Genomic DNA, 22,631 nt, shown 5'->3' on the forward strand with positions numbered 1-22,631 from the left:
AGAAAGCAGAGACCTCCAACTCTACCAGTGACTCATTGCAATGAGCACTTGCAAGTAAAAATGTATGGACTAACGGGTATACTGTGTGACTCACTGTGTCACACAACAGCGTCTATGAAGAGATTTTTCTTTTCTCTTTTTTTTTAAGTTTAATTTTGCTTTATATTGGGGGGGATGCAAGGGAACAGATATGAAGGGATGGGGAGATGATTGGGATCAAGATGTGAAATCCCCAAAGAATGAATAAAATGTTAAATTAGAAAAAAACCCTTTACATTTGTATTCAATATACTCAGGCAACAGACAAAAGATGGAAGCAGTCAGTCATGTCAAATCTAACAATTTATATGTAACATAAACTGAATTACAAAGAAGGCAAAAGCCAACTCTTTACTCCTTTTGTATATGGACAATTCTCTAGGCCACCATATACTGACAGTGGTAAGGCCTATTTTTTATCATCATACTCTTTAAAAATAGATTGGTTTTTCAGAGGAATAATTTCTAAAGCAGAATAACCAAATTAAATTAGCTGTGTGTGTTGTCAAACTTAAGCTTGAAACAAGTAAGTCAAAACAAATTTAAAGTAAACTTTGTTTTATATACAATAATATTCAAAATTAGATATATTTTTAAGAATGAATATGAATTAATTTTTCTCTCTAAGCAACTAGGAACCTCATTTTCCTTATCATTTTATAATGTACTTTTACAAAATGTAAGGATTTTTATATGACTCAATTTTAAAACAAACCATTTTGGAACCTGGTGTTGTTTCCTTAGTCTAATAAAAGGGAGATAAAATAATAAGCAGAGGGCTCAGTGGGTGTTGGCCAGTGGTTCTCAAACTTCTTAATGTTCCTAACCCTACATATGTGGTGACCCCCAATCATAAAATTATTTTTGTTGCTACTTCATAATTGTAATTTTGCAACTATTGTGAATTGTAAATATCTGTATTTTGATAGTGTTAGACGACCCCTGTGGATGGGTCATTTGACCCCAAAGGGGTCACAATCCACAGGTTGAGAACTGCTGGTCTAGTTATTCTATGGGTACTACCTTAGTTGATATTTATACCATGTAATCACCTTAACTAAGACATCATGAAGCCACATGGCACGCCCTTTCTTTAGCTTTAGTAACTAAGTCATTAGTAACTAAGACATCATGAAGCCACATGGCACGCCCTTTCTTTAGCTTTAGTATAACTAAGACATCATGAAGCCACATGGCATGCCCTTTCTTTAGCTTTAGTAAAGATGATGTCTGAACCACCGACTGCCAAGATGGCAGCAAGCCGCTGCGTGGCTCTTGTTTACTCCAGGTGATCAGCCAAGATGGTGGCACATACTCTTTCTCTTTTCCTAAACAAGGGTCGGAAACAGGTTACATGCATGGTAGGCTAGAACAAATTAAGATTATCTATATAGAGACTTTTTAACTGTTAACCCTTTGTTATAGATTTTTAGTGAACTTTTTCTGCTTGGAATTTTATAGCCTTCTTAAACCTCACTTAGAGATCTTGAGATAAAGTTTATACTTTAGTAAAAGTTTTAGAAATATAAGAGGTGGAGTATTTAGAGCATTAAATAAAACCAAGAAAAGGAGTAAGAGATAAGCAACAATGATCCCTACTGGGATTAGTTTACCATTATGTGCAATTTCTAAGCACATAGTATCTTCTAGGCTGTTCTGTTTTGCTCTCCTTTTCCCTGTCACAGAGTGAGGTGACCAGCCTAACCTAGGACAAAGACTTTGGAAAAAAACTTTAAACAAACGTGCTTGGGGCAGATGGGCTAAAAATCTAACTCCAGAGCCAACTTTCTCAATAGAGTAGAACTGCATGAAACAGTATTTCAATATTATCCATACCCAAAGACATTGAATTTCTGTAAGATCAAACCCAGTGATCTACATATCCATGACCAGTGTGTGTGTGTCACTGGGAACAGACAACCAGAATGCTTTTACCTCTTAGCTGCTAAAAATACACGCACTTTATTGAAATACAAAAATTTATATTGGTATAAATAGCATGAAATATATAGGGAGTTAAAAAGTGTTAATGGTGTTCAAAGGGACTAATGGGGATAGAAGAATATCTGGGAGGGGACTTGCTCAATATAAAGATATATTTATATGACAGTATCCTTATGTTACACATTAGTATGCATAATGAGCATTTGCATAATTAAAACGTTTTTTAAACATTTTAACATATTAAAAAGATACAAGCAGGATTTTCTTGGTTTGGAGAGGCAGACATATAAGTAGCTCTACAAGCTCTGTGGATATGCAAGTTTAGAGGCCTCCTTGAAGTTAGCCTTTTAAACAGGCCAAGGAGTTTCTTTTGGCACAAAAAAATTTGGAGCCCATGGTTAGGCCCAGGATCAAGGTACAGACAAGGATCAATGTCCAGTTACATTGAACGTCCTCTATATCTGGAAATGACCAAATGTGCCAGGAATGTAAGGGGTCATTCCCAGTCTGTACAGTTCCAGGATTAAGGAATAGGGACAGTGTAAGGTTGTAAGAACTTTTGACTGAACAAATGGTTTCTCTGCCAATGGAAAATCTCCTCTGCCTTTGACTAAGCAGGTCTTAAGAAGACCCTAATGAGCCCCGAAACATAACTAGGGCCTCTGAGTTAGGTACAACAGACTACTTTGTCCAGTATTTTGCTATGTTGTGTTCATGTTCTGGCCAAATGCAGCATGGCCCCAACCTAGGCCAGACTATATCAGGGCATTTCAGAGAGAAAGATAAGAGAGAACAGCTGGAGACAGAAAGGGAAAAGAAAAGGCTGTCTGAGAGGAAACTGATGGCCCTGCCTGGTCCTCTCAGGCCAGGGAGGGGAGCATGTGAGAGCTAGGGAAGTCTGTTCATGGCTGGGCCTACGCCACCAGTAGGCTCAGATTTCTCACCCTGGGTCTTGAGTACCATATGTTATATTATTTTAAAAGGCCACTGGGGTTGGGGAAGAGAAGGGGCTTTGTCTTACCTTAGGTGGTCCCATGTTTATTCACAGCAAGAGGACATCTTTGTCACCCATGTGTGCCCATGCCAAAATGCCTACAAGGGAAGGTGGGGGGAGGTCTCTTACAGGGGTGGAGACAGGCAGAAATGACTTCCCTGGAAGCTGGGAAGTGTAGTCTTTTAACAGGAAACTATCACTATGAAAAAGGTGAAAATTGAATCGTACAGTAGATTCTGCTACATCCATGAACAAAAGACACTGCAACCGTAAACATGTATCCCAAAAACAACTAGAATGTGGTTGTAAGATATGTTGAACACCTACTACAGTTTAGCCATTTAGTCAGTACTAAGAGAGATCTAATAGTACACTGCACCTCTGAAGCTTAGAGGTGGGTCTTCTTGTTTCCAGATAAAGAAAACAAACTGTTAATTGAAGGCCCCATGTGGAGCCTGAGCCATCCAAAACTCCCAGAACGTGGTAATAGGGTGATTGACTTCTTGGAACTTTAAAGAAGCAGAGACACCCCCCTCCCCCCTTTTTTTTTCTCTGGTAGAGAAGGGGGCTCTGCATTTTTAAATAAGACAAAAGTATTCTGTCTATACCAAAGTCCTCCTCAGAAGAAGCTATTCAAGCACTACCTAACAGGCCTGGGGACTGGGGTGAGGATTCCTGACTTTGGCTCTCCTTTGCTAACCTGTTTCACCTAAAGCCAGGCAGTTGGACTGAGTGGGTACTGAAATACATGTAGGAAGTTTTCAGTCCTGAACATGAACTCACAAAAAGCCCAAGACCTAGTCACAAGATTGGAGTGCTACTTCCCCCGCTACCACACTTCCGAGGGATTATTTGACCACAGCTCTTTTACCTGTTACATTTATCCAGCTATCAGAAAAGCAATTATACCAGGTGGTGGTGGTGGCATACACCTTTAATCCCAGTGCCTGGGAGGCAGAGAGAGGCTTTGTGAGTTTGAGACCAGCCTGGTCTACAAACAGAGTTCCAGGATAGCCAGGAGTGTTACACAGAGAAACCCTATCTCTAAAAAAACAAAAACAAAGTCAGTGATAGCCAAAAACTGCAGATGGTGGTGGGGTGAGTAGGTGAGGCACAGGAGATTTTTAGGACAGTGAAAATATTCTGAATAGTACTATAATGTGCATACATACCACCCTCCATTCCTCTAGAACTGTAAAACATTGCCTTGGTTGTTGGGACTAATGAGTCCTGGCCTTCAGCTGCTCTTCCCTCCTAGAACCTTCTAATTGAAGTTACTACAAGCCTTGCCTAGCTTAGAGGATCAGAGGATGGGATTTTCACCTGTTGGCCATTGACTGCAGTGTATTTAAGCCCACATGGTGCTAATAAAGAGAGGCTTTGGTATCAGTGTTAAAAGGTCTGTCTCTGCGTGAGTATTCTCAACCTCCAGCCCCTTGCCCGAAGCTCACGAACTGGGTTCTAGCACATAGAGCGCAGACCGGGGTCGCGGTGCGGGGCACTTGGTAGTGGACTCTAATGAAAACTGTGGCATTTGGGCAATTATGATGTCAAAGTAGATTAATCAGTCTTAACAGATGGCCCCTTGAGCATGAGGTAATTATAATGAGAATGGCTGTGTATTTATGGGGGAGTGATTAGATGGAGAATCTACTAACCACTCAGATTTTTTAAATCTAAAACAGAAAGTATTCTCTCTACTGATATCTTCTAAGAGAGGTGATAGACAGTTAGTGTTTTTTCCATAAATGTTTGGTAGAACTCACTACCATGTTTGCCTGGCAATTTATGTTCAGGGACTAATTATTGAGTCAATTACTTTTCTTTTCAAGATCAAGTCTTGCCATATAGCCCAGGTTGACCTTGATCGCCTGGCATCAAGCAATCTTTTTCCTCCATCAGTGCTCCAAGTAGCTAGGACTACAGGCATATAGTCCTAGCCCAGCTTCTTAAACATAAAACAGGCTGATTGGCTATTTGTTCTTTGAGAACTACCAGAAATTTGGACACAGAGTTGCATTTTATTATCATCTATAGCAATATACCCTCTTTCATTTCTGATACTAGTAATTTATATGCTTTTTTTCTTAGCATGGATGTAGGGCTATAAATTTATTGATGATTTTGAGGAGCCAGATATTAATTGGGTCAGTGATTTTTCTCTTGAGTACATGATTTCAATTTTATTGACTTAATCCCGTGTTTTTAGTCTTGTGCTTATTTGGTTTAATTGCTACTATTTTTCTAGTTTCTTAAAGTGAAAACTTATGTTACTGATTTTAGATCTTTCTTAATAATATATTATTTATTTAATGCTATAATTTCCCCTTTACTATTTTTACTACATCTCACCAATTTAGATGTGCTGTTTTCATATAGTTAAATATTATTTTAATTACTTAATTCCTCCATAACTCATATGTTATTAGAAGAATATTATTGATCTGTCAGAATGGCTCAGTAGGTAAAGATGCTTGCTGCCAAAAAATGAGGATTCAAGTTCAAAAGCCCACAACCCACATGGTAGAAGAAGAAGACTGATTCCCCCAAGTTTGTTCTCTTACCTATAAACTTAAACCATGAAACACACAAATAAGTAAGCTCACTTTTTAGTAAGAAAGAGGTATATTATGTAACAAACATTTTTAAAGACTTATTTGTTATGTATACAATGTTCTGCCTGCATATATGCCTGCAGACCAGAAAGAGGGTGCCAGATCTCATTGCTGATGGTTGTGAGCCCCATGTAGTTGCTAGGGACTGAACTCAGGACCTCTGGAAGAACAGCCAATGATCTTAACTGCTGAGCCTTCTCTCAAGCCCCCCAAAACATATTTTTTTCAGTCACTTTTTTTTTTATTTCTAGTTTATTTCCACAGTGGTCTGAAAACATTCATTACATGATTTCTATTCTTTTAAATTTGTTAAGGTAGGCTTCATGTTTCTATCCATGAATGAATGTTCTATAAGACTTCAGAAGAATTTATTCTGCTAGTATAGAATGAAATACTCCCGTAGGGTGAGTTATATTCAATTGATTGATTGTGGTATTGAGTTTAACTATGATCTCTGACTTCCAGCCTCTAAGATCAGTCTGTTTCTGATAACAGACGGTTGCAATATCCAATAATAACAGTACATACGGTACAGTCCTCTCCTAGCAATTTTATTGTCTTTGCCTTGTCTTCTTTGATATTTTTGTTAGGTAAACACACAATGAATTTGTAGTCTTCAGGGAAAATTTACCTTTTTATCATTCAGTTACCTTGCTGATCTCAGTACCTTCTTTCTTCTGTCTGAGGTGAGCATAGCTGCGCCTATTTCTCTGGTGTTAGTGAGTTATGTCTTTATAGCCCAGTTACCTTTCATCTGTTTGTGTCTGTGTTTCATATGAATATCTCTTAAACAGCATGTGGTTTAGTCGTATTACTTTGTAACTGATACATTTATACTATTAATATTAAAGTGATTATTAAGATGGATTACTAATGTATGTTACCATTTTCTGTTCATTGTCCTTGTTCTGTGTTCTTATTTTTGTCTCTTTTCCTGCCTTTCATAGTTTTAAGTAGGCATTTAGTTAGAGTCCTTCTTTTTTCTCCTTACATAGAATGACAATTGGACTTCCTTTACTTTGGTACAATGGGAATACTAAACTTCTTTTTAGTATCTTGTTCAGCAGGCCTGTTAGCAACAAATACAATATTGTCTTAGAAAATTGCAGCTACTTCTTTCTTCACTTTGGAAGAATAATTTTTTCAGGTTGCAGAATTCTAAGATAATGGCATTTTTTTCTCTCACCTATTTAAATAATTTATGCCATGTGTCGTGTTTCCATGGTTTCTAAAAATATGTAGTTCTTTTTCTTTTTAAGATTTTTAAAGTTTTCTGCTATGCTGGGCTGCATAATACCGTTTTCATGAAAGCTTGTAATATATTTTGAGCATGAAGCCATTTTTATCATCATTCTCCTGCACTCAGGGAATTTCCTTCTGCCATCCTCTGGGTTCTTTCAGCATTTAGTCATTAACTTTGAGTTTCTTTGGTTTAAATATATCTACCTTGGGACTGGGAGGAGGCTCAGGATTTAGGAGCACTCATTGTCACTACAGAAGACCTGGTTTGGCTCTTAGCACCCATGGCTGTGGCTCACAACTGTCTGTGACTCCAGTTCCAGGGGATCCAGTACCCTTTTCTGAACTACCATGGCATGTATGTGGTATACATACATACATACAGATGAAACACTAATACAAATAAAATTAATCTTTTAGAAATATGCCTACATGCCGAACAGTGGTGGTGCACAGCTTTAATCCCAACACTCAGGAGACAGAGGCAGGCGGATCTCTGTGAATTTGAGGCAGCCCTGGTCTACAGAGAAAGTTCCAGGACAGGCTGATCTGCAGAGAAACCCTGTCTCCAAAAAGAGCAAAAACAAAACAAAAACAAAAAAGATAAACATCTGTGCCAAAGTGTAATTTTGATGTTTTTAGTTTGTTGGGGGCATTTCTGCTGCCTGAAGTTCTCTGCAGATCTTGTTTTGGTGTCTGATTAATTTGAGAAAATTTCAGTCATTATTATTTCATAGATTTCTATGGGATTTTTTTTATCTTTTCCCCCTATCTTAGTAGTCCCATTATACATGTTACTTCTTATGTACTTGTTTTACAGTTCTTGGATATTCTATTTTGGTTTGTCAGTCTTTGTTCTTCTTGTTCAGTTTTAGAGGTTTCTAATGATAGATATCTGTGCTCAGAGATTCTTTCCCTAGACATTTCAAGTCTTCTAATAAGGCTATATGTATATTTATATATAGTGTCTAAATCCTGTATTAAATTACAGGCTTCTTTAAGACAGAATTTGCATTTGTTTTCACTTTATTTTTTTAGCACCTAATAAAATTCTATACAAAAAATAAACATAAAATAAATTTTATGAAATAAATATTACAATATGGAGTATGGTGAAATAAATGCCAATAAAAGGTGAAATTCAAGGGCTAGATGAGTAAATTCCATTAGGACATTTTTTCAGTCAACTCCATAACTGTATTTTTATTAGAAGTATATTAATATTTGGTCAGGTCATTGGCCAGAATCTCATCCAGCTCTAACAGTCTAACTAGAAGCCGGTCATTAAGTCTTGCTTGCTGACTACATTTCTGAGCACATGAGGCAGCAGTTCCCAGTCTGTGGGTTGCACATCTTTTGGGGGTAACATATCATAGTGTGTGACCATGGTTTGTATCCTGTCAATTATGTTTTAAATAAATACTGATTGGCCAGTAGCCAGGCAGGAAGTAGAGGTGGGACAACCAGACAGGAAGTAGAGGCGGGTCAATGAGAACAGGAGAATTCTGGGAAGAAGGAAGCCCATTCCTCTGGAGTCCTTTCCCAGCCACAGAAGAATCAAGATTTGACTGCCTCACCAAATAAGGTACTGAGCCATGTGTCTAACACAGATAAGAATAATGGATTAATATAAGTTATAAGAGTTAATAAGAAGCCTGAGCTAATGGGCCAATCAGTTTATAACTAATGTAGACCTCTGTGTAATTTCTTTGGGACTTAATGATTGCAGGAACCAGGCAGGACAGAAAACCCCGACAATATCAAACATACTGCTTATCAGGTATTTACAGTTCATAACAGCGGCAAAATTACAGTTATGAAGTATTAACAAAATCGTTTTATGGTTGGGGGGTCACCACACCACGAAGAACTGTATTTAAGGGTCACAGCATTAGGAACCTCTGATGAAGGGGACTATTCTGATGAGACATAGGAATATAGAATTTATCATGAGAACTAATGGCAATTCTCCATCATAACACCAGTACTACACTGTACAACAGGTTAGGCAAATGACTGTTTAAATCAATAAAGAATTTTTAAAGATACTTTTTTCTTTTTCTTCAAATATAAGTACTTATAATAAGCTGGAATTTAAATTTAAATGATTGCATCTTTGGCATTTGGGGGATTTTACTGTTTACTTTTTTTTTTTTTATTTATTTATTTATTATGTATACAATATTCTGTCAGTGTGTATGCCTGCAGGCCAGAAGAGGGCACCAGACCTCATTACAGATGGTTGTGAGCCACCATGTGGTTGCCGGGAATTGAACTCAGGACCTTTGGAAGAGCAGGCAATGCTCTTAACCACTGAGCCATCTCTCCAGCCCTTACTGTTTACTTTTTAAATTTTGTATAGTTAGTTGTTTCTGGCACTTGAGAGTGAACCCAGGACCTCATACCTGTTAACTGCTGAGCTACACTCTGAATCTTACCCACAGATCCCCTTCTGGCTAGCAAGAATAATTGAATTGATCATATACATTTTTCTTCAGTCATTAAGTAACTTTTTCATTTTTTCTCTCTGTTTTGTTGTTGTTTTTTATTTTCCGAGACAGGGTTTCTCTGTGGCTTTGGAGCATGTCCTGGAACTAGCTCTTATAGACCAGTCTGGTCTCAAACTCACAGAGATCCGCCTGCCTCTGCCTCCTGAGTGCTGGGATTAAAGGCATGCGCCACCACCACCCAGCTTCACCTTTTTCTCTTGAGTGGATCAAGCTTTAATATTATAAACATATTCAACTTATGTAAGAGGAAAACACCAATTCACCTACAAAGGCAGAAACACCAAAGTAAGAACAGATTTGTCTTCAGCAACCAGATTCCAAGGAATATGGAAGGATATATCTCAGGCCCTGAAAGTAGTGTCTGCTGGCCAAGATTGCTATGCCCAGAAAAGCTATTTTTAATTAAAGAAGAAATAAATATTTTAAGTACAGCAGAAGCTAAGTTGGTTCATGATCACCAAACCAACAGTGCAGAGAAAAAGGAATGTTATACATGCAAGAGGTAGGAGTGAAGCCTTTAGAGCATGGAAATAATTTCATTAAAGGGGTAATCAAAAAAGAGCAAACCATAAAGACTAATGGCAGAAATAAAGAGCAAACATTAACTCACCAACCAGAAATCAACAAACAAAGCTACAGGATTAGTGCACATCTCTCAGTAATAACCTTAAAGGGTTTAAATAGCCTCAATCACCAAAGAAAAGACACAGGCTGGGTTAATAAACTAGACTCAATTACTTTTGTCTCTAAGAAACATGTTTACTGGTAAAGATTGAAAGCCAGAGGATAGGAAGCAATCTACCAAGTCAACATTAGACAAAAACAAGTTGCTACAGCTATTCTGATTCCTGATAAAATAGACTTCAAGACAAAATTAGTCAGAAGAGATGAAGAAGGGGGTAAGGGACTAAACTGAAAGGAAAGCAAGGGTGGGGAGCGGGATGAGCCTGCCAGTGTTGGGCAAGGAGTAGAGGAGAGGACAATAAAGGAGAATGATTGAGAACAAGGTGTAATAGCAAATATATATAACAGGCCAAAGTGAAGCTCATTATTTTGTATGTCATATCAATAGTGACTATCTTGATTTATCTTGGATTTATGCAACAAATGTTTTATTGTATATTCATTACTTTTGAGGTCATGACAAGCTTTCTGTACTTTGGTGGAAGTAACAGGAGATCATCAAAGAATGTTGAGTATTTTGTTCATTTTTTAATGTATGTCTGAATAGCTCATACATGATATACTTTCATCAATCAAACCCACTCCCACTCCCTTCCAGCTTCTCCCAAAACTTCATCACCACATTTCCCTCTCAATTTGATCTACTCTTCTTCCCCCACTTCCCCAAAATCTATGGAGTTCACATAGTACTGCCAGCTTGGGCACTGTATATGGCAGTTCCCTAGAACATGGGCATCCTATCCTTGAAGAAAACTAACTCTGCTTCAGAAGCCGACAGTTGCCTGTATCTTCTTGACTGGCTAGGGTTGGTACCTCGTGGGCCTTCTCCATCCATGCTGGAATTGGACTGGCTTGATCTGGTGCTTGAGGTCACAGAACCTGTGAGTTAATGTCTCAGTATTTTAGTGATTTCATAGATGGTCTATATTTCATGTAAAATAGTTTATCTGCCTTTGATTTTATAAATAACAATATCCAAAGTGATGTGACAAAATTTTAATAACACTTTGAAGATTAACAATATAGTCTTTGTACTACTTAGTTAATTCTTTCCCCACCCTCCTCTAGCAATATCTTCAGTTTCCCCAGTAAGACTAAACACCTTGCCACTTCAGGGACTTTGCACATGACGTTATATTTACCTATATTCCTTTAGTGTAGGAAATCATTAGGTGTCATTTCTATTGAAATTGCTGGTAATATTTTCATAGAAAACGTTTGTGTGGTTTATTGCTGTTTTAAGTCTATTTGTAAACTTATAGGTTTTTTTTCTGCCACAGATAGTATAAAAACTAGGATTGGTATTATCAACAAGTTTAACTACCTCAGTTTTTCACAGTACAAAAAAGTCTTTTATCGCATTACCAAGAAGTAATTTTATTTACTTTATTATTTACTTAATTTTATTTGATTAAAGACTGAAAGCTAGATTCTGTCCCAGTCCTTCCCTTTCGATCTAAACCCCTTTTGCAAGTTTCTTGTGGAAGGCAAGGCTCCCGAGTAGTTCCCTCGCCCACCACTCTGCCTTTTCATTCTAGGGATTCTTCAGCAAGCGCCTGAAAGGTTCCATCAAGAGGACCAAAAGCCAGTCAAAGCTTGACAGAAACACAAGCTTTCGACTTCCATCCCTTCGCAATGCAGATGACAGGTAGGATGTGACTTGTTTTTAAAAAGACATCAAATGCTAGAGTTGATTATTTACTTCCTTTGAGATGGTGTCTCAGTATGTAGCTCTAATTGACCTGGAGTTCATTATATACACCAAATTGGCCTTCAATTACAGAAACCCAGCTGCCTTGGCTTCCGAAGTGCTAGGACTAAGGCTGTGTACACCATGCCTAGCACAAAGTGGATTTTGATAAGACTCTTGAACCTTTTACCTTTATATCAGTGACAGAACAATCCAGTACAAAATTTATTTTTTTGTCTTGCTCACATTGAGACAAGGTACAAAATGTTGACCCCGCAGTCAACCAGTATAAAATTCATATCATTATTAGAGTTTGGAGCTATGTAAGTTTTTAATAATAAGATATACTGTTTCTGTAAAAGTCAGGTTCTACTGGCTATAGTTAAATTCTTTTTCTTTAATAATCACTAAGTGATAACAGAGATGATAATCAAAGAAATGTTTAGTGCTGCTGGGCGGTGGTAGCACACGCCTTTAATCCCAGCACTCAGGAGGCAGAGGCAGGCAGATTTCTGTGAATCCGAGACCAGCCTGGTCTACAAGAACTAGCTCCAGGACAGGCTCCAAAGCTATAGAGAAACCCTGTCTCGAAAAACCAAAAAAAAAAAAAAAAAAAAAGGAAAGAAAAGAAAAGAAAAATGTTGTGCTATACTGGATACATATGATTATCTTATAAGTGTGATTTTATGTTATAGATAAAGAATCTGATGTGCAGAGATATTAAGTAATGTTGTCCAAGATCATACAGTTTATAAATAACAAAAATGATACTTGCCTGTGGGATTTTTCCAGCATTCATGCTCTTTTCTACTATACTGTTCTGTGTGTGTAGCATATAAAATCAGTCTTGGTGGTTTATAGTCACTTGTGGAAAACACAGTTTGGAAAGAATTTCAAGGATTTCAGTAGTTAGAACTGATAACCTAGTAAACATTGCATGTTTAACTCTATTCTCAGATACATCTTACTGTCTCACAGCATTCATAGTTTTGGAAATGTGATTATATTATAATCTCTCAAATAGATTTTTTTTTAAAGAGAAAAAAGGAGGGCTGAAGAGATGGCTCAGAGGTTAAGAGCACTGGTTCTTCTTCCAGAGGTCCTGAGTTCATTCCCAACAATTACGTGGTGGCTCACAGCATCCGTAGTAGATCTGATGTCCTCTTCTGGCATAACACGTAAATGCAGATAGAATACTCATACATTAAATTCACAATGCATACGTACATAAATATTTTTTAAGTAAGAGGAAAGGAGAAATAAAAATATAATTGAACCAAGAATTCACCATGTAGCCATTTTCACAATATTAATTCTGTCAACCCATGTTCAGTCTTCTAGTATCTTCTTCAGTTCCTTTCTCCAGTGTTTAAAAACCTTTCCTTGTAGATACCTTGCATTTCTTTCGTTAGATTTATTCAAAATTTGCAGTATGATTTGGTTTTGTTTGAGGCAATTGTGGATGGGATTGTTCCTCTGATTTCTTTTTTTAGTATATTTATCATTAGTATATAAGTATCATTAGTATATAATATACATTTGTACATAAGAAGGAATGCTGAGTTTTGCATGTTAAATTTGGATCCTTCCATTTTACTAAAAGTGTTTAGCAGATTAAGTGTTTCCTGGTGGAGTCTTTAGGGTCCTTATGTATGACATCTTATCTACAAGTAAGGATACTCTGACTCATTTTCCTATGTGTATCCCTTCTCTTTTTCCCTCCCTCCCTCCTTCCTTCCTTCCCTCCCTTCTTCCTTTCCTGTCCCTCCCCCTCCCCTCTCTCTCTCTCTCCTCTCTTTCTCTCTCTTTTTCTCTTGTTCCAGCTAAGATTTCAACCACTATTGAATAAGAGAGTGAAGATCCTTGTCATCTTTTTGGTTTTAGTAGAAATAATTTCAAGTTTTCTCTTCATTTAGTATAATGTTATCATGCATAGCCTATATTATGTTGTGATATATATTCCTTCTCGTCCTTCTAGATTTCATTAAGAACCTCTTAATTGTGTAATTTCTGAGTTCATTTGTGTGAAATACTTTATTCTTTCATTTGCATATGTTGAGCTATCCCTACAGCTCTGAAACCAACAAATTATCTTTTTGATGTGTGACATTCAGTTTGCAAGTATTTTGTTTATAATATTTGCAACTCTATTTATCAGGGAAATTATATATTTTGTTGTTGTTATCATCTTTATTTGGTTTGTACTAGGTAATACTTGGTTTGTACAAAGAGTTCAGCAGGTATTCTTCTATGCTTTCTATTTTATGGAGTAGTTTGAGAATCATCAGTATTAGTTCTTCTGTAAAGGTCTGCTAAAATTTGCATCCATCTGGGTCTGGACTCCTTTTAGCTGGGAGATGTTTTATTACTGCTTTAATCCAATTGCTTGTTAGAAATGTGTTTGTTTGCTTTTTGTCTTGGTTTAATTTGGGTATGCCATATGCATCTAAAATTTTGCCTGTGCATTTCACATTTTTCAGTTTAGTTGACTGAAAGTTTTTAAGATGTCCTTATGATTTTTTAGAATTTCTTCTCTATTTGTTGTAATGCACTCCCTTGGGTTTCCTTTTTATTGTTTAGATATATTTATTTTTGTGTTTATGAAGGTTTTGCCTAGATGTGTGTTTGTGTATCACATTTGTGCAAAACTTCCAGAGGCCAGAGGAGTGCCCTCTTGGTGCTCTTGCTCCCCTTGGAACTGGAGTTACAGATAGTTTTTAACCACTTGCAGGTACTGGAAATCAAACCCAGGTTCTCTGCAAGAGCAATCATTGCTCTTGACTGCTGAGTCAGCTCTCCATCCCCATTAACTTTATTAAATAGGATCTTCTCTCTCTTTTGGTGAGTTTAACTAAGAATTTGTTGATCTTTTATATCTTTTCAAAGTGCCAACTCTTCCTTCCATTAATCTTCTCTGTCTCTGTCTCCCTCTATCTCAGTACTTTCTACACAGATCGTACTTCTTTCTGTCTACTAAAAGAATGAGTCTTAGGGGGCTGGAGAGATGGCTCAGAGGTTAAGAGCATTGCCTGCTCTTCCAAAGGTCTTTTTTTTTTTTTTTTTTTTTTCTTTTAATCACTGCCTGGCCCATTAGTTCCAACCTCTTATTGGCTAGCTCTTACATATTGATCTAACCCATTTCTAATATTCTGTGTAGTACCACGAGCTGGCTTACCAGGAAAGATCTTAACCTGCGTCTGTCTGGAGTGGGAGAATCATGGCGACTCCTGACTTCCAAAGGTCTTGAGTTCAATTCCCAGCAACCACATGGTGGCTCACAACCATCTGTAGAGGGGTCTGGTGCCCTCTTCTGGCCTGCAGGCATACACACAGACAGAATATTGTATACATAATAAATAAATAAATATTAAAAAAAAAAAAAAGAATGAGTCTTAGTTTGACCTTGCTTTTCCAAAGCCCTAAGGTGCACTACTTAGTTATTTATTTGAGAACTCTCCAATTTTATTTCATAATGTAGGTACTTTTAGCTGTAAACTTTCCTCTTAGATCTGCTTTCATTGACTCTCATAGATTCTAGTATGTTGTGCTTTAATTTTTGTTCAATTGTAGGAGTATTTTTTTCTTTATTTCTTCAATGATTAATAATTAAAAAGTTTATTATTTAATCCCCATAAATTTGTATATGTTCTGGAGTTCTCATTGTGTCCTAGTTTTAATTCCATTATGATGACATAGAATAAAAAGTTATTTTAATACTTCTGTATTTGATGCTATTCTATCTGTGTCTTATTGTATCATCCATTTTGGAAAAAGCTTTTGAGAAGACTATCGATTCTTTAGTGTTGGGATGGAATTCTACAGATGTCTGTTAGTCCCATCTGACTTAGGCTGTTATTTAGACCATATGTTTCTGTTTATTTTTTGTCAGAATGTCCTGTCAGTTGGTGAGAGTGGAGTATTAAAGTCACCTACTATTATTATGTTACAGTTGATGTGTGGATATAGCTAGTAGTTGTTTTATGGAATTGTGTGGACCCATGCTTGGTGCATGGTCTAGTTTGACCCTCTTTGCTGTGGGGGGAAAAAAAACACCGACCAAAACCAGCTGGCAGGAGGAAAGGGTTTATTTCCACTTTTACTCTATAGTTCATCATTCTATAGTTCCAGGGCAAGAACTCAAGGCAGAAGCTTGTAAGTAAGGACTGAAACAAGCCATGGAGAAATGCTGCTTTCTAGCTTGCTTTCTGTTGCTTGCTCACTCTGTTTTCGTATACTTCCCAAGGCCTAGGAAGAACATAAACATTCAATTTTTAAGGTTATACATAAAAGTCTGTTTTTTGTCTTTAAAATTAACACTCAAAGCAGAAATATGAATATTAGTAAAACTAGAAAAATCTGAATGAATCATGGACTATTTAAGATTAAATGATCATATATAATTGCTGTACAGAAGGAATTTCTGAAGTCTTACCACCTAAGATACAGAATGAACTACTAACTGAACACAGTGTATTTTCCCCTCACATAAAAGTTGACGTCTGCCATCCTTAGGATCTTCAAAGATCTCCTCATGAACACAAGATGATTGCTGTAACTGTGTTATGACATCTATGTTTCAGACATCTAAAAAGAGGGACCCTTATCAGGGTGTTGGTTACTACCAGTTGAATTATTTCTTTTTAAAGGAATTTCCATGAACTGGTCCAATGACTCCTGTTTTTTATTCCTAACTTTTTTTTTTTGCAACTGAAACTAGAAATGTTTATATTTGGATACACTATGGCCCCCAATAATGCAAGAATCTGTTCTTAAATTCTACCTAGTATTTGCCATTGAGGGTTGATTTAGCACACATACTCCCATAATTCTGGAATAGTTCAGATCCTGCCTTCCTATAGAATACTAACATTTGCCGGGCGGTGGTGGCGCACGCCTTTAATCCCAGCACTCGGGAGGCAGAGGCAGGCGGATCTCTGTGAGTTCGAGACCAGCCTGGTTTACAGAGCTAGTTCCAGGACAGGCTCCAAAGCCACAGAGAAACCCTGTCTCGAAAAACCAAAAAAAAAAAAAAAAACTAACATTCAAGGTAGTCTTATCATATAGATTGTAGAAACTACACACCCACAAAAGGATTTATAGTAGTGACGTTTGTGTTTCTCTGTTAAAATCCCAGGTGGTAAGTACACTCCAGACAAAAACATCCATATAAATATATGTACATAAGTGTTCACAGCAGCATTATTCATAGTAATCATGATTACCAAAGTGAACATGACCCACATGACCATCGACAGATGGGTCCACAAACATATCCCCATATTAGTCATCCACAAAAAAAGAATGGAATACTGAAACATGCTGCAGCATGTATGACTTGTTTAAACTTGAAAGCATCATAATTGAAAAAAATTTGTTATGGACTTGGGTATGATACCGCCTAGCATACATTTTATCCCCACCACTGCAGAGAAAAAAACTAATCACAACTTTAGTTTCCCCAATCTGTGTGAAGCTGTTGTCTTGGATACTAGCCTTCTAAATATTGTGTTTCCTTTTGTAGAATATGGAAGTGGCACGAATAGGAAAATTCATAGATATTAATAGTTGCCAAAGACTGAAGATGTGATATATAGAAAAAGCCAGTGAAAGAGGAGTAACTTGAGGGGCATTAAGCTTCTATTTTGAGTGGTAAAAATAATTTAAGCTTAAATTTTGGTGATGATTGCACAGTTCTAAATATATTGAAAATTCTATATACTTCAAATGGTTGGATTTTATTGTGTATGAATTCTTTCTCAATAAAGATGTTTAAAGAAAAACAGCTGGCCAGGAAGACTCTGCAATGGAGCTCATGAGTCTGTGAGCTCATTATAGCAACAGAGTTTCTGCTGAGCTCTTTAGTGCTTTACTCTTACACATACAACCAAGTGTCTTGTAACTACCAAAGAAATACACCAAATGAAAGACAGAAACCAGAATAAACAACCGAAGAGACCTATGTTCATAGCAAAAACAACTTTACAAGTATAGTGAATTATTTTTTAAAAGATAAGACTGTATACCTATAAAATAATAACAAAGTAGCAGAGGGGAAAAACAGGAAGAAAGATCTTGAAAGTTAACATGAAAATCAAGTCACTGTCACAGGAAGTGTAGCAGAAGATAGAAGAGTCAGAAGGGCAAGATAGTAGAAGCCAGTGAGGGCACGTATCACCAAACCTGATGACCTAGATTCCATCCCTGGAACATCCATGGTGAGAGGACAGAACACACTCCAAGTTGTCTTCTAACTTTCACACCCCCTACAAATAAATAAATAGCATAAAGAATGAAAGAATCCGTGTTCAAGATTAGAAAAAGGAACAAAGACTTTAGGGATGAAAATGTCCCAAGACAAGAAAACAAATGTGCAGACCAGAGACACCTCTCCGCCCCCAGTTTCCAGTACAGTAAATGGTAAAGACCCCTGAATAGAAGCCTATCTGTCTATAACATCACAAGATATCAGATCACCAAGATTTTGTTTTGTTTTTGCTTGTTTGTTTTCTACCCTTAAAAAACTTCTATAAAGAAAACAGTAGGTTGCATGCAAAAGAAATGGGGATGGGGAACACGGTAGTAAAATGGGATGACATTGGAATTTTTGGTAAAATTACTGAACCAGAAATCTGAGGGTACATGTCATTAAAATTATGGCAAGAAATGTTTTTCAGCTCAGTTCTCTAAAGTTCTTAAATGTCAAGCTAAGGAGTTTAGACTCTAGTCTTACAAGCAGCAGAGAACGTGCACACTGTTCCCTAGAAGTAGATAAAACAGTGCTGTGGGTGGAGAAATCCAGCACTGTGGAGGATGGAATTTCAGATTACCTGCTCTGTAGACACCAGGCTTGGGGTGCCAGTTATTATGAAGCTGCTGTAAGATACAGTGAAGGCTCTAAGGAGGGGCTTGGCAGTAGAAAAAGACAGAATATAAGGAATACTTTAGAGAAAAAATAGAATGTCAAAGTCATTGTTTCAAAGTCATCTGATCAGTTAAAACCCAGGAGTATCATTTTCTAGAATCCATATGGGTTGCATTTTGACTTTGAAAGTGTGCCACGTAAGAGGGCATGGGATCATGAAAAGACTGATTCTTTTACCTTTTGTTCAGAGGCACTTAAAACTAGGGGGTGATGAAAAACACTGGGCCTATTACATTGCCAGATTTTCAAGTATTTGTTACCAACCCTACATTTTGGGTTTTTGGTGAATAGACACAGGAGTAAAAAGGAGGTAAGCAGTCTAAGTACCATCTTAGTTTTCCTTTATGGTCGATGAACATGGCAGATGTTTGTATCTTGCTTCTTCCTTCAAGGATTTTTCATCTCTAAGGAGAATTTTCAAGGAATCCTTCAGGGATTTTTCATCTCTATGGAGACTCTCACCTATAATTTCATTCCAGGAGTACTTATGGAAAAGGGGTGTATACCCATGCAGGGACACAGAAGCCAAAGGTTAATATCAGGGGTCTTCCTCTATCAGGACCACCATATTTTTTGAGATAGGGTCTTCTCCTGAGCCTAGAGCTCAGCAATTGGACAACTGCAGCTTCTGTCTCCATCTCCTGTCCCTGAGACCATAGCCATGCACCACTGCCCATTTCATTGACGTGGGTACTGGGTTGCAGAATGCAGTTGTCCAAACTTACACCGCAAGCAGCTTACACATTGACCACCTCACCAGCCCATTCTAAGGAGGAGTGTTTGTTATTGTGGTCTCCAAACTCTACAAAGAACATTCATACTTTCTTTGCACTGACAGCCACTAGAAACTAGGAACACAGACCATTCTGAAAGCTTTAACATTCCTGTTCCACTACCAATACTTAGTCATTTCTCGTCATCTAGCTACCCAGAAAGAATCAAACCTCATCCCGTTTCCCCTACCTATATCCATTGTAGAGAACAAGGATGCACCTCATCATTTTCTCAAAATTCACTCTAACAAAAGTCTTTTGACTTTTTCAGTCTCTAGTCGCCCTCTGTAGTCTTGATCTAACTGACGGGTTCAAGGTAGTGGAACTAGTCCCAAAACATCTCCTTTATAAACACTACATCCATGGACTTCACTTTGGCTTATCACCTCTCTTTATCTCAGTATCACAAATGAAATTTCAATTGTAATATATTACTGTGTGTATAATAATTTATTGTAATCATTAGCATAATATGCAAAATACAATAACATGGCCCATTCCTTCCCTAACCCCCAGCATTATCTCTTATGAACTCCATGAAGTCTTTCATTTATAGTATTTGTTTTTTGTATTATTGTTCTGCTTTTGATTTTATTCTTTTCCCAAATGATAGTTCCTGTTCCCATACTCTGTCCTGAGTCTGGTTTAATTTTAGTACATGCTCATATAACAATACCCAAGTCAGAAATCATATGCTCCCTGACTTTTGTATTCTTTCCACGTCTCCATGACCCATGGCTAACTGTAAATGACTTATAGAATGAACTGCGCTATAATAGATATACTCATATTTCTGCTTGCTGTACTTTTTGCATGCTGATAATTGTGGTTGATAGGTGTGGCAACTGGCTAGGATTGTAATTGCTTTACTCCCTTGGCAGCTTGCATAGTGTTTTCTGGAACCATGAAAGCTAGACCATAGGAAAGAGGCCTTTAGTGCAGACCTAGCTTGAGTCATCTAAGTCATGTATCCTAAGTGTGTTGTGTCTTCAGCATTAGAGGCCCACCCTCAATCCCTGAAAGGCAACATTATAGAAAACCACAACAGGACACATTGCAGAGCTCAGTGTGTTGTGGGGAGACCATTCCAAACAGATCTGTATCATAGCTCCTGCCTCTGTGGCTCAAGGAACATAGTAGAAGAGAAGGCCAGAATCCTGGGAAGAAATGACAGCAATGTCAGTGGACCTGTTAATGTGCAAGGGGGAGTCCCTCCCCTAGAATACAGGCAACTACTGACTGCTGAAAGAAAAATTAGTGTCCCTCGAGGACGAAATTTCCTTATTGGTTGTCCAGTGAAGAGTGGTCAGCCCTGAAACCATATACACACAAACAACAGGCTCAGTGGGAGATAGATAGATAGATAGATAGATAGATAGATAGATAGATAGATAGATAGATAGATAGATAGATATACAAATACATATATAATCAAAAGACGATATCAGCTTGAGAGTGGAAGAGTGTGGGAGGGGCTGAGAAGAGGAAAGGGGAGGAGTGATGTATTTCTAATTCAATTAAAAATATTTTTTAAAGGAATTTTATTATTTCTACCCTTCAACTGGTCTATTAGTTGAGTTGGGTTCTGGGTATAATTTGGTTCATTTTGATATATTTGCTAAATTCAATATACCTGTGTTTATATTTGCTTTATTGATATTAGTAGGTTTTAATTCATTTGCAATTGAAGGAATAAGAAAATTGTATTATAAAACGTCTCTCTATATATTAGAGACAGTGGAATTTTTTACTTCTCAGATTACACTTGGTTTTTATAGTCTCTTTCTATGCCCCCTACCTTGAATGTGTACATATATACATGTTAAATTAGCTATATGTTTGACTTTTTGTGGGATAGTGAGCCATGAGGTTTTTATTTTAGGTGATGATTCAGGCTGCAGATACCCTGCTTTATCTGTATCATCTGAACTCATTAGACTACCTATGGAGACTGAGCAGGGAGAAGGAAAATCTGCATTATGTATTTTGCTTCTATAAGCACATCTATGTGGCTAACATAAAAATCAGTAGTATAAGCAATAGAAAGTGGTTTCACCTACAGCAAGTAGGCCAGTGTAGCTAGCTATCAAGGTTCTCAGAAAGTGGGTTTTGAGTACACAATAAAACACTAGTGAGTGATTACATACATATATACATACATACATACACACACATCCACACACACATAGCCTGTGAGGGACAATTAAATTACAATACAAAAGAGTTGCATGTTTTTCAGTAGATAGAATCACTTGGAAATGTTCATAAAATATCTTATTATAAAACAGTAAAATCCAGAGAACGAGGGGTATTCTTTTCTTGTTGTGAGATGAGATCTCAGTTTAAAATGTGATGAGAGTATTGAGACACCCAAGTTTATTAATTGCTACTTGGTACATTTCAGAATAAATATCTTAAAATGCATGTTGGTTAAACACGAGTGTCCTGCAGTGCTCAGCTACTGGCACAGATCCCTTCAAGAACTCAGTGACACAGTTCAGACTCATAACTGCCAACCAAGCAGAAACTCACCTGCACTGAGTCCAGGATTTTGTGTGGCAATAAGCATTTTTAATGAAAAGTTTCCCAGTTCCTAAATTTGGAACAGAATCTGTAAACATGTGACAGATTGAGCTAGCCAACCCAAGCATTATTGGAGCTGTAGGGGAAACGTGACTTTTAAAAAAATCACATGGGTAGGATGAGAAAATCCAGCTGTGTTTATTTCAAATCGCACTAATCAGAGTTATTTTACTCTTTTCCTTTTGCATCAGTGCATCCCCATCCCCCAGATGTTCACTTTTCTCTTTTAAGACTGACTTTAAGTAGTGATGAAGGCTGAAGCAATAAACAGACATTTACTGTGGTAACTGAAAGCCTCTCCTGTAGTTTATGTCCTAAATCAGTCAGAAGCAGCAAATCATCGTCATTGGCAATTAGATTTTTAACACATCCTAACCCTTTCCTTCACAGTCCATAAGTTGACAAAGAAATCAAGACTCTGCTAACCTTAAAATAGAAATGTAGAGTATGGTGTTCCTTAATTAATGTAAAATCGACCTCTAAGAAGCAATTTCCCAGTTAAGTTAAGGAACAGTCACATTGGAAGCCTGCATTATTCCTATGTGGTGTTTGCAGTAGTGGTAGTCAGAGAGCCAGGCCAGGAGTCAAGGAATGCACATTATCTTGATGAAGACCCTTGTCAAGCTCCCCTTGGAAAA

General features: G+C 37.3%; 1 protein-coding gene across 6 annotated transcripts in view; it reads left to right on the top strand.

Annotated features, from left to right (window-relative positions):
• Rasal2 (RAS protein activator like 2) overlaps positions 1 to 22,631 on the top strand; it is a 302,622-nt gene that overhangs the window by 232,252 nt on the left and 47,739 nt on the right. For all 6 annotated transcript variants that reach the window (XM_057770587.1, XM_057770588.1, XM_057770589.1 and 3 more), the window contains one exon: positions 11,564 to 11,673. In XM_057770587.1, coding sequence (XP_057626570.1) covers positions 11,564 to 11,673 — 110 coding nt within the window. The remainder of the gene's footprint in view (positions 1 to 11,563; positions 11,674 to 22,631) is intronic.

This window comes from Chionomys nivalis, chromosome 5, assembly GCF_950005125.1.
Source record: "Chionomys nivalis chromosome 5, mChiNiv1.1, whole genome shotgun sequence".
NCBI classification, from domain to species: domain Eukaryota; kingdom Metazoa; phylum Chordata; class Mammalia; order Rodentia; family Cricetidae; genus Chionomys; species Chionomys nivalis.